Genomic DNA, 14,657 nt, shown 5'->3' on the forward strand with positions numbered 1-14,657 from the left:
AAGTTCCCCAGAGGCGGCAGCTCATGCATTAAGTTTGGCCACTCCAACGAGAGCCAACCAGCAATTATTTTAATGTTTTAACTATGTTTTCAGGCTTTGTGCAAGAAGGAGAATATAAATTGCAGGTGAGGCTTTGCAGTTGCAATCAGAAACCCCTATTTTCTGACTTAAGGTCATTTGCTTTTGTGCTGCTTTATTCTGACTGTCCCTGGAAGGCAAGTGAGATCTATAACCTGCACTGAAAGATATTCAGAAGTAACAGAATGTGAAGCAACTGCAAAGGAATCAGCTTGTAGGTATATAATGCCTACCCTGGCAATGATAAGCAGAGAAGGGGACTGTGGGATGTAATTTGGAAAGTCTTCCAGTTGGGTTATTAATTTTAAAGATAAGAGGTCAGGAAACCAATTGAATCTCCCGGTCAAGAGCATGAGAATAGCTTTTTTATTCTTTTCTTATCTCCCTCTGCTTTCCCATAGATTGGGTCAAAGACATAAAGTCCCCCATGCTCTGCTGTAAATGATGCAGATGAGGACAAAAATCTGTCAAGAGGAAAGGGGCATTTTGAGACCAAAGGTCTGCAAGGCAGAGTTCAGGACCATCTACTCCCACCTGACCACCTATATGCTGAAAGGATGAGGGAAGGAGGGGATGGATGACCAGGACAAGGAAACTGCCTAGCTGTTGTCACTCCACAGCCCAGCAGCAGAGCCAGGATTAGAGTCCAGATAACCTTGATCCCACTTTGGTTCTTTCTTGATGAGGACAATGACTCCCAGCTCTGCTCTACAGCCCCCCCCAGAGATCCCACAGGCCACAGTGAGCCATCTAAGGAGTCGTGTTAAGGAGGTCACTACTAGCAGCTGGATAAGGGAACATTGTTGGCATGAAGATTTGAGAGTTCATTGATCCAAAGAGTCTGAGACCTTCACCACCATGCCTTTGTGGGCCACACACCTGGAAGGACAATCCCAAAACTTCTGCATCCTTATTCTGGCTTAAGCCCTGTCTCTTAATTTTAGCCCACTAAAGTTGTCTGGATATATGATTATTTTCCACCTACTCTGGGTTGGAAGGAGTCACTCCACATTTTTGTTTTCCTTTAGTATCAGACAACTTTAGAAAGGTATCTTAAGCAGATGTGTAACTTTTGGAGAGTCAGGGAAGATCATTCCATTCTGGGAAGGCCTCTAAAGTCACACCTATGGTAACTTTTTGCTTTAGCTTGAGTAAACTGGTTGTCAGGTCTTCTCTAACACACTGCATCCAAGCCATGACCAAAATGGTGGTGGTGCAGCTGTTGACCATTTGCATTGTAGTAGCCTCTGATGATCTCAGCCAGATCTGGGTGCTTTGTGTTAGGCTGAAATCTAGAGCAGATATGTTTGCCCTACCATATCAAATAGTCTCAGGTCTCCATCAATTATTTTTGAACAATTCCACCTACCAAATGATAAAATACTATCTGGACTTTACACTTCTTTATTATGGCAATATTGATGCAGTTCCTGCCTAACTGTCCCCCCATCAACAACACTGTATAAATAACACCCTCTTTGAGCCTAAAAAAACTTCTTAAGGCAAAATACAAAAGCAACAGAGAGGGAGCCAAGAGGACCTGCAAGAAAGCATCACCCAAGCCAGGGTCTAGGATCCCCAGGAAGAAATAGGTCAAGCAAGGTGAGACCCAAAGAAGATCCGAATGAAGATGATTTTCCAAGGTGTTTGGTAAGACAAGAAGTAGAAAATAGTTGCAAGAAGGGACAATAAGGAAGAGCAAGCTATGGCCTGGGATGGCAGGAGATGGCTGTTAGGTGATGCAGGTCCCAGGCCCCTCGATGGGGAAATCTAATTCATTGCATGCTTATATTCATTGTGCTCTTATTTTCCAACAAGAGCATGAAATTTTCTGCTATGCTTTTGTTCACCTGTTAAAACACATTACAGTGTGGTTTTAATTCTCCCTTTTCAATCCCACATAGTGGGGCTGCATCCCTTCTCACCCCCGGGCTCCCCAGCCATCAGAAGACAGTCTGCAGTTAGGTGCAGCAATCCACTGGCAGCCAAAACAGGAGGGCACGTTCCACATGCAGGTCTTGGCCACATGGCCGGTATTGTGGTGCACACCATCCAGTGGTCTACGTCACACTCCATATCCAAAGAAGAGTTTCACTCAGTGCAAGCAGCAAGGGTTCTTTTCCCCAGGGAACGGCAAAAACCATTAAGTTGTTCTTACCAGCCAGTCTCTCTGCCAGGGTGAGGGCATGCACGGAGGGCCTGTAGTCAGGGGCGTGCTGGGCTTGCTGAGCTGCCTGCTGGTGGAGGTTGTACATGGCGCTCAGTGAGTTCATGGCATGGAGGGAGTAACCGTTCACTCCATAGTGCTGCATGGTGACATAAACCTGGAAAACAGCAGTTAGAGGAGAGAGGTGCTTAAAAATGTGCAATTCCAGCGTCCTGGTGTCTCCGCAAAGCTTTGGAAACGCTGAGCTCAAACTTAGACTGCTGCATGCAAGGCTCAGTTCCAACCTCACAACTCCAACAGGTTCTGGGACAGGAATCAAAATACCTCCTGTAGACCTGAAGCAACAGCAGCACCAGATTGGTTTCCAAGCTAGAGACAAGCATCTGACTATATCCCACTCATGATATGTTGAACAAAAGATGGGAAAGGATTTTTTTTAATATACCATAATGATATTTATCTTATTATTGTGATTTTCAATGAACTGAAATAGCTCCATCCCAGGACTAGCTGGAATTTTGCCCTTATCATTGCCTACAATGGGCTGTTCTGTAATCCCATCGCTGTAATGTCAAATAACCTTTCTTATCGGAACTCATATGCAATTTGTTTCCATTCGTTTTCCTCAAAGTTCTTCATAATGAAACACAAATGGTACAGGGAAAAAAAAAAAAAAACACATGTGGTGTAAAAGAAAATAAATCTGTAGCATAATAGGACCACAAATGTTATGGCTAAAGAGGGAATTAAGGTTTGCAATAAATACTGATGTTTCATAGCTCAATAGCAAGGAAATTATTTCCAAAAACAAATGGCTTTTTTTTTTCTAGTGTGGGCTCTGCGTGAAGCTTCAAGCTGTTTTTCCTCACAGACCATCTGTAAAACTGAGCTCATATTGATCTCAAAAGCTGAGTGATGCTTCATAAATCCCTGTTATAAATGAGTGAGGGCCTCCAGGATGCCGTTTCTGCAGCTTGTAAGACATTGGAAAGGAAGTTGTGAAACACTTGCTACAAAATATAATTCTTAAAACACCATTTACATCAGCAACTCATCATCTGGGAAGTCAGTGCAATGAATGAATGAACATGAAAGAAAGAGGTCCAGCTGCACTAAGCTAAGGAAAGCAGACGGGTTATCTAGGCAATCTTAGAAACCCCCGATCGCTGGAGGGAGGTGGTTCAACTCCTGTGATTTTAGGAGAAACCTGATGCATTGAACAGCAGAAATTTGGATAAACAATTATCTGTTGCTTTTCCTACACAAATGAGGAAAGACTTTCATTTTGTCCTGTGGAGGATTTACACCATGGAGGACAGACTCTCATTAAAGAGGAAGGAATGGAAGCAAATTGGTCCCCCTACCTCTCCTGCTCTGAATTGCTGCTCTCCCAAACCACCTTGATGTAGGAAGCACAAACATGGAGTGACCAAGCTGTACCTCCTGGGAAAAGCAGTTAATTTTGTCCTATATGGTCTGGCAATGATCTAGGGCACCTTATGGCTTCACCCTCTCAAGTGTCTCTCCAATGTGGTACCCAGGAATGCAGAAAGAAGGCATGCAGCTGGAGTTTGGTTATTCTGCCAGCTCAGGGATGGTCTTCATTGCTCTGGGATGGGTTTGTGGTTTAGACTGAGGGATTCTATGATTCTGCCATGAGTGACAGTGTTGCCTTTGGGATTGTCTTCTCAAAGAGGCTGCAGCAATTATAAACCAATAATTTGGGAATCTAGCACTCAGCCTCATTCCTATTTCCTTAAGTCTCTTGTGCTCTGCCACCACATGATTTCAGTGCCAAGAGCACTGGTGGAAGGCAACAGATCCAGGTGCGTTTACATCATAGAGACCTGATACACACCCTGATGCCATCTTCATCTGTTTTGTGTCTCCCTATTCACCCACCCTGGATTCACTCCCCAATCCCTTAGTTTTAGATTCAAAGAGAGATCAGTGGCTATCCAGTACCTACATACAATCATAGAATAGCTCAAGTTGGAAGGGATCCACATCCCACCTTGCTCTGCACAACGACAGCCACAACCTTATGGCCCATGGAGAATATTACTGGTCACATCATTTATTACCACATCCTATGTAGAACTATAAGAAAAAAAACCTACCTCCTACCTGTCCTACAGACTGACAATTTTTTGCGTGAATAGCTGATATATTGAAAAATGCATTTAAGGAGATGTATTGTAGCTAGCTCTGAAAAGCAGGGGAAAATAAGATCTGCTTTGTTTTATGGTATCCAGGCAATTACTTTTGAATTCAAAATGCTTCATTTCAAATTTCGCCCTAGTTTTTATAAAAGCAAAGACAACCCCAAACCAAAATAATAACCTTCATCTATATCCTATTAAGGATTTATTCACTCTAAGAGGAGAGAAAGCGCATACTGTTCCAAGCTGAACCACTGTGAAAACAGATATTTTTGGCTCACATGCTGGCCTAAACACAAGAATGCCATAGCTCTGCTCTAATCGAGCTTAGGGAAGACCTGAACAATGCCAAAATTGTCTTTTGGTTCTCTGCTCAAGGTGAGGAGGGACTTCACACACCAGCAGATTGTTGGCATTTCATTTTCCCCCACAGTGGGTTCACAGTGAAATTCCAGCAGGGATGTTGCTTTGCTGCTGGTGGCACATGATATGGGACCAGAGCCTGACCCAGTGACACGTGCCATTGATGTGGCCACATCTTTCCATGATACCTGGGCAAGACCTGCAGGTCTGTGACCTGGACACTACCACGGATGCTTCTGGTGGTGTCTGTGGAGCAGCCTTACCCCACCCTGGCATGTTCATTTTCAAAGAGGATCATCCCACCCTACCCTATGGCAGTGTGGCATTCAGCACACACCGGGCTGGCTCAGACCCCATCATCAGCCAGACCCCATCCTCATCAGCAAGACCACTGCAGCCAGCTGGAGAGCTGTTGGCTGCTTTGCTTTTGCAGTCCAGGAGCAGACTGGCTTTTCTGCCTAACGCAGGCAGTGAAAGAGAGGTTTGCAACTTCACGTTGCCTCCTCTCTTCCCACCCCTTAACTAGTGAACCAGCTGGCTGGTTCCACCAGCTTTGGCCAGCAGGGTGGGGAGCTCAAAGCTTAAGTTCCTACATGCTTTGTGGAAATCATTTGAGGACACAGAACCTACTAACTGCCCTGGGCTGCTGCCAGACCTCTGTCCTTAACAGATGCTGGAGAATCCACACCAGGGCTCAGCCTTGCCAGGAGATACATGGGAGGCCAAGTGTCTTTGACTCCCAACTCACAGAAACGCCTGTTTCTTTTCTAATCCCCCTTGCATGATGTTGGTTGTGTACCAAGCTGGCACACTAAGGGACAAACGAAGAGGGCGAGGAGAGGAATTTTCCCATACTACATAGTCTTGTGAGGATGCTGCCAATGATGTTGTGTCTGGAGCTCAGTGTTTCCACTGAAACACTTGCTCCGGGAAGATTGCAGTTTATTTGATTGTTAGAAGATGCTTTTGTGTGTACGTGTGTGTCTGAACAAACTCTTCTGGGTGGCCTAGAAGAGAGTGCATCACATAAAGAATAAAGAAAATAAAAAGCAGGGGACTTAATGGTGGACTCAGGACGGGAGTCGATACCCATCACAGCTTTGGTGATGACTCCCTGGCATGCTTTGGTGCAGACAAGAGGCAGAACTTCCTACTCACTTGTGCAGCAAATATATCATCCCAGATTCAGTATCAAAAATGAGGGAATTTACTGAGTGAGACTGTTCAGCCTGGTAAGCAAAGTTAACTGAGACCGCAAACAGCTCCTGTTTAACCATCAGCTCCGAGCACACTTCAACCCCAATAAATTAAATATTTAAAAGACATCATGCAGCAATTTTTTTTTAATGGAGAAAGCCATTCATCAAGCCACTGCCGTGTTTCACAAGCTGTCGAATAGTGCTTACACTGGTTAAAATAATCTTTATATTTCATTAAGCAACCAAATAAGCTGATCCCTTCCCACTGGCTGTATAGATGGTTTTAATTTTCAAACTCTGCAAATGCATCTTTTATGTCTCTGGGTGGCTGGAGGGCCTCAGGAACAGCCACAGCTGGGAGGAGGATGAGAGCAAAGTTTGAGCTTCTGCTTTATGGAAGGGTACAAGCTAAGAGCAGCTGGGAGAGTAATGTAAGGTCCATCCCAAAAGAAAGGGAATGCATCACCCCAATTTTCTGCATCACAGATCACTGAAGAGTTGGGAGCAGTGTAGAAAGGAGTTTGGAGCTGAGAAAAGGTGCAGGAAAAAAATATGGGGTGAGGCTATCCTGGGTTTGCCCCTGCCAAGAGCCAAGGGCTGATCCTGCAGTATTTGCTCAGCGCAGGGGGATGGATGTCTCCCTGCAGCGCCTGGGGCTGGTGGTTTCCTTCTCCATGGCCCCTCTGGACCTCATCAGTGACCCTCCCATCCCTGGCATCAAAAGACTTGCTCTTCCTCTGCTACCCCTATTTCGCAGCACCACGCTGTGAGGTCTCTGCACCATGCCGTGCGCCGGACCCTGCCGGGGTTCCCACTCCTTCTGCCTTTGCAATCCTGGCATTACTACCTCAGTCCCAAAAACTCTCCTATGGCTTTTACCTCACACTTAAGTCTTCACCATGGAAGTTGCATGGATGCTGAACCCATTTTTCTTTCTAAGCCTATAGGGAAGAGATAGGTTCTTCTAAGATCTGACCCCACAGAGAGGACTAGGGGCCCTCCTTAGCTTTAACTGCTGCTGGCTGTGAGAAACCCAGGTTTCTCCATCATCTGCATTGCCTAGAAGCCAGGCAATATAGGTCCCTGCCCATCCCAGACTAATCCAGAGAGCAGATCACTCTTTATTCAGCAATTGCTGCTTAATCTTAACACAAAACAATTCACCCATTTACCAGCCAGGATTGAGAAACCCGTTCTCCTGGAGCAAAGCAGCATTACTCCAGTTGCAATGTGGTTCCCATCCACCGCTTCCCAACACTGGCCTTGAAAACCTCAGGTTTCCATAAAGTCATATAGCACAAGAGTATTGCAATTTATTGTATACCACTTAATGGTGTAGTATATAAGCAGAATTTGTCCATGGGCTTTAATATTATCAGCTCTGGCTTCTCAACTTTTGCAAAAGGCTTTAAATTTCCCTGTTAACTGGTAATTCATTTTGTATCCAGGCACATAATGTTGTCCTGAGACAAGAAGAGGGGAGAACCATGCATTTCCTCACTAGGTAAAAACTCCTGTTCCTACACTGCAGCTTGTGTATGCGTGGAACTGAACCAGATCTGGGAATAATAAAATGTCTTTAAAAAATGAGATATTGAAGTTTTCTTGTAACAAAACATCTCTATTTTCCCTTCTGTCAAGGAAAAACAAGACGACAAAACCACAAAACCCAGAGTGCAACTGCAGTAACTGCACCTGAAAATTTGAGATCAGGGGCATTTTCTGCTCACTCCTCTCCTCATTTCACTCCCTTACTCCACCTCTCAAGACATGATCACTCTGTACCTGGCTTCACCTGCCAGTCACACACAAGACCTTTAACGAAGGACTGTCAAAACTCATTAAAGGAGAATCATCTATCACTGCATCCTGCAAACTCAACTGTCACTTGTGATGGGCAAAGAGTTTGTCCCCATGCTAAGGTGCCCTAAATAAGGACATCAACGGCAGCTCCCTGTGGCGATACTGCTTTGGGGAAAAGGAACTTCAAACCAAGACTGTGGTTTTGATCAAGTGCATTATGCAATAGTAATGTACCCTCTTCCCCCCCAAATCTAAACTGAGTTGAGGTGGAGGAATTTTCTTCAATAGCATATTCTGACCAGTTTTTCCAGGTAGAAGTAAAATAATGCCCAGGGCAAGGCGCATGCCCTTCTCAAACAAACACTGTTGGGGAGATGAGTTTGAGGCTGGATGTAGGACTCGAAGCTTTGCAGGGGCTTTGGTATCTTCTCTTTTCCCTTTAATTGGTCCTTCAAAAAACTGAGTGATCCCCAAAAAGTGCTGAGACTAAATTCATTGACCTATACAAGATACTCAGTTGCCATCATGAAGAATGGGGTAATAAAACCAATGAGTTAAAAAGGCTTGATTTCCTAGAGAAGTCGAGAAGAGGATGCCAGAGTCTGCTTTTGAATGGTGGGCACTGTGGGGTGTTATGTTATCATCTCACTAAATCTGTCCAGAAACTGGGAGGGTTGATGATGGAGTGGGGTTTATAAGGACTTCTTCATGTGGGAAATAAGTTGTACTAAAAAAAGCTATATATGGACTTTGGCAGCTCCCTGGTAGAGTGAATTTCAACATCATAGTTCATTAGTGATAAAGAGAGACTCGCTAGAGATGCATTTGAAGTTTGGAAGAGCTCAGCACTGCCTTGAGTGTGTGCCCTAATGCAAGACACAGCTTGAGCACAGGAAAAGCATCAGTTAAAAAAGATAAATCATGACAGAAAAGTCAGTTTCTCTTGTCTGGTGTTTGGGGTCCTGCAGGTGATAGAAATAAAGAGAAGCAGCCCTGTCACGTAAAAAGAAAAGTTGTGGTTCTCCAGGCCAGGAGCTGCTCAGGCGGTACAAATCACTACTCGTGTTTATGCAAAGCACAGGAACCCGTTGTTCGTTACTAATGGGGAATAACAGCAAATGGTTTGTGCTAACAACATCCCCCTTATTACCACTGGCAATAATCATCATCAAAAATAAGATCACAACAAAATATCTCTCCCCCCGCTCCTGGAGCTGTTCTGCTTTATGATTTTATGCTTTGAGTCCTTATTCAGAAACACTTTAAATCAGCAAGATAAATAATGCATCTCTGTCTCTGCTTATCTAACAGCCTAAGAAAATAGGCTCACTCTACATACAGACATCAGTTTTATATGTATTTGTTACTAAATGAATTACATACCTGGGGGTCCTGAATAAATGATCCTTGCAGATGTTTTCTTCATTTTTTTTTTATATATATATGTATCCCTAAATCTTTAAGATATATAAAGGTCTAAAATCACATAAAATAATAACCAGCCTGTTACAAATCAGTTTTGTTCCTCACGTGAGATTGCTGAACGTGTAAGGAAAAAATCTCACTTTTGTAGTGGATGAAATATAAATAATTTGAAATACTGCAATACATCATAGCTTCTCATTCAAATGTCAAAGTCCGAGAGCAATGTGCACCATAAAACCAGGCTTCCAAAGGACTTTTCTTATAACTGAAATAAACGAATTTGAAAACAGCTCTCAAAACAACAAGATTCCCCATTTCTGGTCTTCCTGCAATATTTGTACACCTCTGTAAATCCTGGATTTAAAAGCAGTCAATTTCTTAGTGCAGAGTGAGATCTTACTTAGATCCAGTCTAGTTAAACAAGTCTCAACCCACTGAGAGCAAAACCTGACTGATTACATCAATTCCTGCAGTTCACGTTCAACTACTACTGCTGACTTTGGTATAAATGAAAAAGATCTTTTTTCCTAAAACCAGGAGGTTTGACAGCAGATGAAATTTGGAAATACTTCCACTTATGGAGAGCGGCACAGTTTTTGGATAGACTTTGCCAAATAATTGCCTTGGTGAGGGCTGCGATGCTGAAGAGCACAGCAATTATACTTGCAATCTCATCTGTTTGTACCAGAAACATAACAGGTTGTAAGAGGGTTCATGAGTTTTATGAAACAAACCTCAGAGCATCCTGCTGAGGCAAGGGAGTTTTACTGTAGTGCTCTACAAAGTCACACACCAGATTGAAAGCAGCTCAGGTAACGGGGCCTGGCTGACAGAGGTAACCCTCATCAGCTGCTGCGATTTTTGTTTAAGGCTTTTGTGAAACCAGCATTCTCCCTCTCCACCCTTCAAAGCCCCCGATAACAGAACCCAGTGATTGATTAGACAGTTCCCTGCAAAAGACTTTACAGGGCCTCTGTTTGCAGAGACTTTCTTCAAAGGGCAGGCTCGCAAGGTTCAAAATAAGATAAAGTAAGAGACACTCTCAAAGCCTACTTTTGAGCCAGGCATAAGTTTTAAGGCTTGGAGCGCAGCGATTTGCAGTGTAGAGCCAGGACTGAGATCACTAACCATCACTGTGGTGCTAAATCTCTTGCTTGCCGTACACATGACAATCAGTGTTTATAGATCAAATCGGTATAAACACACCTCCCTTCTCCCCTTCAGAGCAGTGCTCAGTGAAAGCTCTTGGCATTTATATTGAAGCAGAAACATTTTCCTGGGTAAATAAGAAAAGCTCCTAATACGAACATCACCTTAACTCTAGTCTCAAGATCTCATCCTGCTTCCAGCTTGGTAAAGAACAACTAAAGTTATGCATTTTAGATTTCTTATGGTTAACAGTGCAATGGAAGCCAAACCCTGCAGCCCAGATCAACCCTGAGGAGCTTGGAGTACCTACAGCCCAGCTCCAACAGCATTGCTGCTGCACACTGCACGTCGGTGGATGTGGACCACAGCAGCATCCCACTGCAGTCAGGCTCTCACATACCCGTGCTGCCCATCTGTTCCCACGTCTTGAGACCTTACAGCATCTCTGCCTCCGCACTGGCCCTGACATGGGGTAACCTTAAAGCACCATGCAAACAAGCTACTGAATTCGCAACCAGCTTTAACTGTTTAACTTGTGAGTTTATATGCAAGGAAAATAAAAAAACAACCAACAAGTACTTTCCCTCCTCACTCTTTCCAAAACAAGCGTGTTTCTGGCTTGTTGTATTTGCACGCAGTTTGTTTGGCTCAGCCTTTCCTCTCACTTCTAGGAAAATGGTTTTGCTTGAGAAGCATCATTTTGTTTGTCTTAACGCTGGTGAAGAGAATTTTCCAAACCAGACGATGAGAGAGGAGAGAGCTTCAGACTTCCCAAACTCTGCCCTTCTTCAGGGCCGCTGACAGCATGGGGGGGTGGCTCAATGCCTGCTCTCTGCCCCTGGTACAGTTTTGCTTGCGGTGTATTTGATTGCAGATCGCTTGCATGAGCAAATTGACTGACTTAAAGACAGGTCCTTGGAGCTGCTGGTGGTGTTCAGGAATCTCCACTCTCCCTGGAAGATGGTCCAATGTCCTGGAGGATGTTACTGGTCTCGTTAACAAGGCAAGATCTAGAGTTCTGTGGCAAAATATGGTTTTAAGCCTTTTTAAGACATTTAGTGACCAAGATCCTCTGTCTGTCCTGAGTACCACAACCACAATACTGATCTTACAATCTCACTCTGAGCCCTATCACGAGAGCTCAGTCACTGAAAGACATACCCAGTTCCTCTCCTGCTGCTCTAAGGTGCTGCCAGCCTGGTAGCTGGACTGGCAGAAAAGAACATGCACTTGCTCCCAGCACTTCCCAGTGTGATGCCTCAACCGAGATGCTGGGTTTCAAGGGCAGCAACAGGGATGAGGTACGAAGGGAGGGAAATTTCTCCACCCACCATCACCATTCACCAAGCAAATGTCAGTTGGAGCCCTAAGTTCTGGGTGTTTAGATGAGAGCAGCTAGATAAGCACACAAGGAGGAGAGCACAACGTGTCTTTGTGAAATACAGTGATCTGCACTGCATCATTGGAGTTTAACCCAGTTGGCACAATATGACTTTCTTATGTACTCTTCCACCTGGTTAGCTGAAGAGTGCAATTTTGCTTGAAGCTGATCGTTGAGAGAGCAAGCAAATTTCAAAAGGGTCAGAAGCTGAGAGCCTGAACCCAAGATGTTTCTGCAAGTACAGCTGGACCACAGGTTTTCGCACATAGATGGTGCCTGTAGCCTTCAAAATTACAGTCACAAAACACATGATGGCAACTGCTTCTGCCCAGACTAAGATCAGCTACAAGGCAAAATGACAGAAAAGTCCCACCTTAGTCAAAAAGAAGTAATAAATATTGAAAAGCAGCTCCAGCAAGCCATGCAATTGTGGGGCAAGAATTAAACCAGAAGTTTTAAGTTTTCCTTCTTTACAAGTAATAACACTAATTTTCTTCCTAATGTTAAAAAAGCTATCTGAATTCAGTGGCATTTAGTAGCAAGGGCCAGAGAAGGGACAAGACTTGTGCCACTTTAAAACAAGGCCATGAACTGGAGTTAGCAGGAAAGATGCCAGCAGCTGGGGAGCACAGCAGGTACATGTAACACTTCCTTTCCCGTAAGCACTTGGATCCATACACTGAAGTGCAGTTGCCAAGGTAAGCGATATATTTTGGCCACCAGCAGGTGATCTGTGCTTTAAAGAGCTGTGTGCACTGTAAAGCAGGCAGAGCAGCTAAAGATCCACTGGGGTTTGCGGAAAGATGTGCAGTCCTTCAGCCCAAGCACATTTCTCCATCTTGGGCTAACACACACTAAGAGGATGCAGAGCTGCTGCCTGCTCATTGCCCCGGTGCTCAGTATGGTTGGTGTCAAATGGTTGGAGACACCGCTTTTCTGCAGCTCCCTTTGTGGGAGCATTTTCTGCCCTGGGAACTATCAGCTCACCTCCTCACTGAGTTCCCAAGCATCTCTCACATACACACTTTAAGTTCTAGCATCTTGGACAGTTTTAGAGCAGCATTTCTCAAGTCAATGTTTGCTCTGGACATACAGAGGCTGCACTTGATCCTAAAAGAGTTGTGCCAGCAGCTACCAAGAAGAAATCACACTTGTTTTGTGGTCCTCTCACAACTCCTGGCTGTAAACATCCATTTCCCACCCTGTGGAGAACTGCTGGTCCACGGTGGTTCCAGCCCCCTCTCCAAGACTGTCCCTGTCCCAGGAGCTATATCTGTACTTGACCTGCTTTAGAAAACATAAGGACTCTGATCCAAAGCCTGATGAAGTCAAAAGAGACAAACAAAACAAACCAAAACCGTTTCAGTAGCTTTTAGTCTGGAACAGAATGGCAGGAAAAGCCCCAGGATTTGGCTAACCTTGGTGCACCAGGAATTCATTCCTAGATATTTTGCTGCATTTCAGAATTCTCCACTGTTTTTACAACAATCACATTTTGATGGACATTCCCCTAAAGCAGGGTAGTTAATCAGCAGTTGTATGGAACTGGAAAATTTGGGCTCTATTGAATGTGCTTTCTTCAGTGGTTTTCCTACCTGTGTGTTTTTGCCAAATGAAGCCAGGTAGCTGTAAGCATTTCTGTTCGAACGTGAGTGGTGGCAATCAACACTGAATATTTTAAAAGGCAACTGACATTCACCAATGCCTCAGTAGAAGCATTTCCAACCTGACGAGCTGAATTTCGTGCTGATCCTGAAAAAACACTGAAAGAATAACTGGTGTCTCAGAAAACACGAGATACTTCTAGCTAAAGGGTGCGCCCATCGCTTCACCTCAAAACTAATAGGTAACCACATCAGAGCGTGGTCCTGCGCCTTCTCTGCAGCGCCTTTGTTTTGGCAGGGATGGTTCCGATAATGACAGAGGGAAGAGAAACTCTACTCACCCCAGCTTCTTTTCATCTGATCCCTCTCTTTCTCAGCAAAACGTTCTTTTAAAGTGTAAAGACACAGGGAACAGAACCCACTGCAGTCACTCCCTTTACGACTATATCGTGCAAAACTTGCCTGGCCAGCCTGCCCTTCCCTCTGACCTGTGAGAAGTTCCTCCGGCTCTGTTTCTTTGAGGCAGGGAACGACCCTAGCACTAAGGAGAAGCCACATCTGCGCCAACTCTGTGAAACAGAGCTGTGTCTTCTGAGACAGTGGCAAGATCACTGCAGGAGCCTGCTGGTACATATGAGCAAAGGGAGAACATCCCATTTAAACATCAAGATCTCTTTAAATTAGCAGGGAAAGCTGGAAAGGCAATCTAAACTGGCTCCCTGTGTACTGACAGTGAGATTTTGAATGTATTTTTGTATCGAGTACATTGGTGTAATTTAACACAACCTCTCATCGGTCACGGGGTAACTCCGAGTTGAAGTCACTCTTACCCTTTCAGGAATTTTCTTCCCGTACGGTTCTTAGAGCGGAAAAACTGACCTTAGAAACACAGTCTGAAAGCCAAAGGGTTGTAGGTCCAAGTCTCGACAGCTGGGGCTAAGGAGGAACTGGGATTGACTTGCATCGGCTTGCGGGTGGAAAAGTGAGCGTGGAACAGAAAAGCTAAACAGTCAATGTGCCCGTTCTGAGATGATGTGCCATCTGAGATGTGGTCAAGAGAAACGCAGAGCGGTGAGAAACTGCAGGCTCGCTCTGTGCTCCCCACTGCAGGGTGAATGTGGACCAGGGAGGGTACAAAACCCGTCTTCCTAGGGGTGAGACCCATCCTGCTCTCCCTAGGACAGCGGGGCAGCCTCGTCTGCGGTGGGGCACCCCTTGGGGCTCAGCCTTTGCCCCCCATCGAGGACACTAGCACCCACTGTGGACGCGAGACATCCCGGCTGCTATGGGTCATGGCTTACAAAAGCAGAGAAGGGAGGAAAAACA

General features: G+C 44.8%; 1 protein-coding gene and 1 long non-coding RNA gene across 2 annotated transcripts in view; one reads left to right on the forward strand and one right to left on the reverse strand.

Moving 5' to 3' along the window:
• LOC134165864 (uncharacterized) overlaps positions 1-14,657 on the forward strand; it is a 303,752-nt gene that overhangs the window by 55,850 nt on the left and 233,245 nt on the right. The gene's annotated exons all lie outside the window — the stretch shown is intronic.
• Positions 1-14,657, reverse strand: part of DMBX1 (diencephalon/mesencephalon homeobox 1) — a 28,562-nt gene that overhangs the window by 10,960 nt on the left and 2,945 nt on the right. Inside the window, exon 3 of the mRNA XM_062623015.1 lies at positions 2,237-2,402. Coding sequence (XP_062478999.1) covers positions 2,237-2,402 — 166 coding nt within the window. The remainder of the gene's footprint in view (positions 1-2,236; positions 2,403-14,657) is intronic.

The sequence above is a fragment of the Pezoporus occidentalis genome, unplaced genomic scaffold (genome assembly GCF_034315485.1).
Source record: "Pezoporus occidentalis ecotype Australia unplaced genomic scaffold, CSIRO_AGI_Poc_V1 ctg25, whole genome shotgun sequence".
Classification (NCBI taxonomy): Eukaryota; Metazoa; Chordata; class Aves; order Psittaciformes; family Psittacidae; genus Pezoporus; species Pezoporus occidentalis.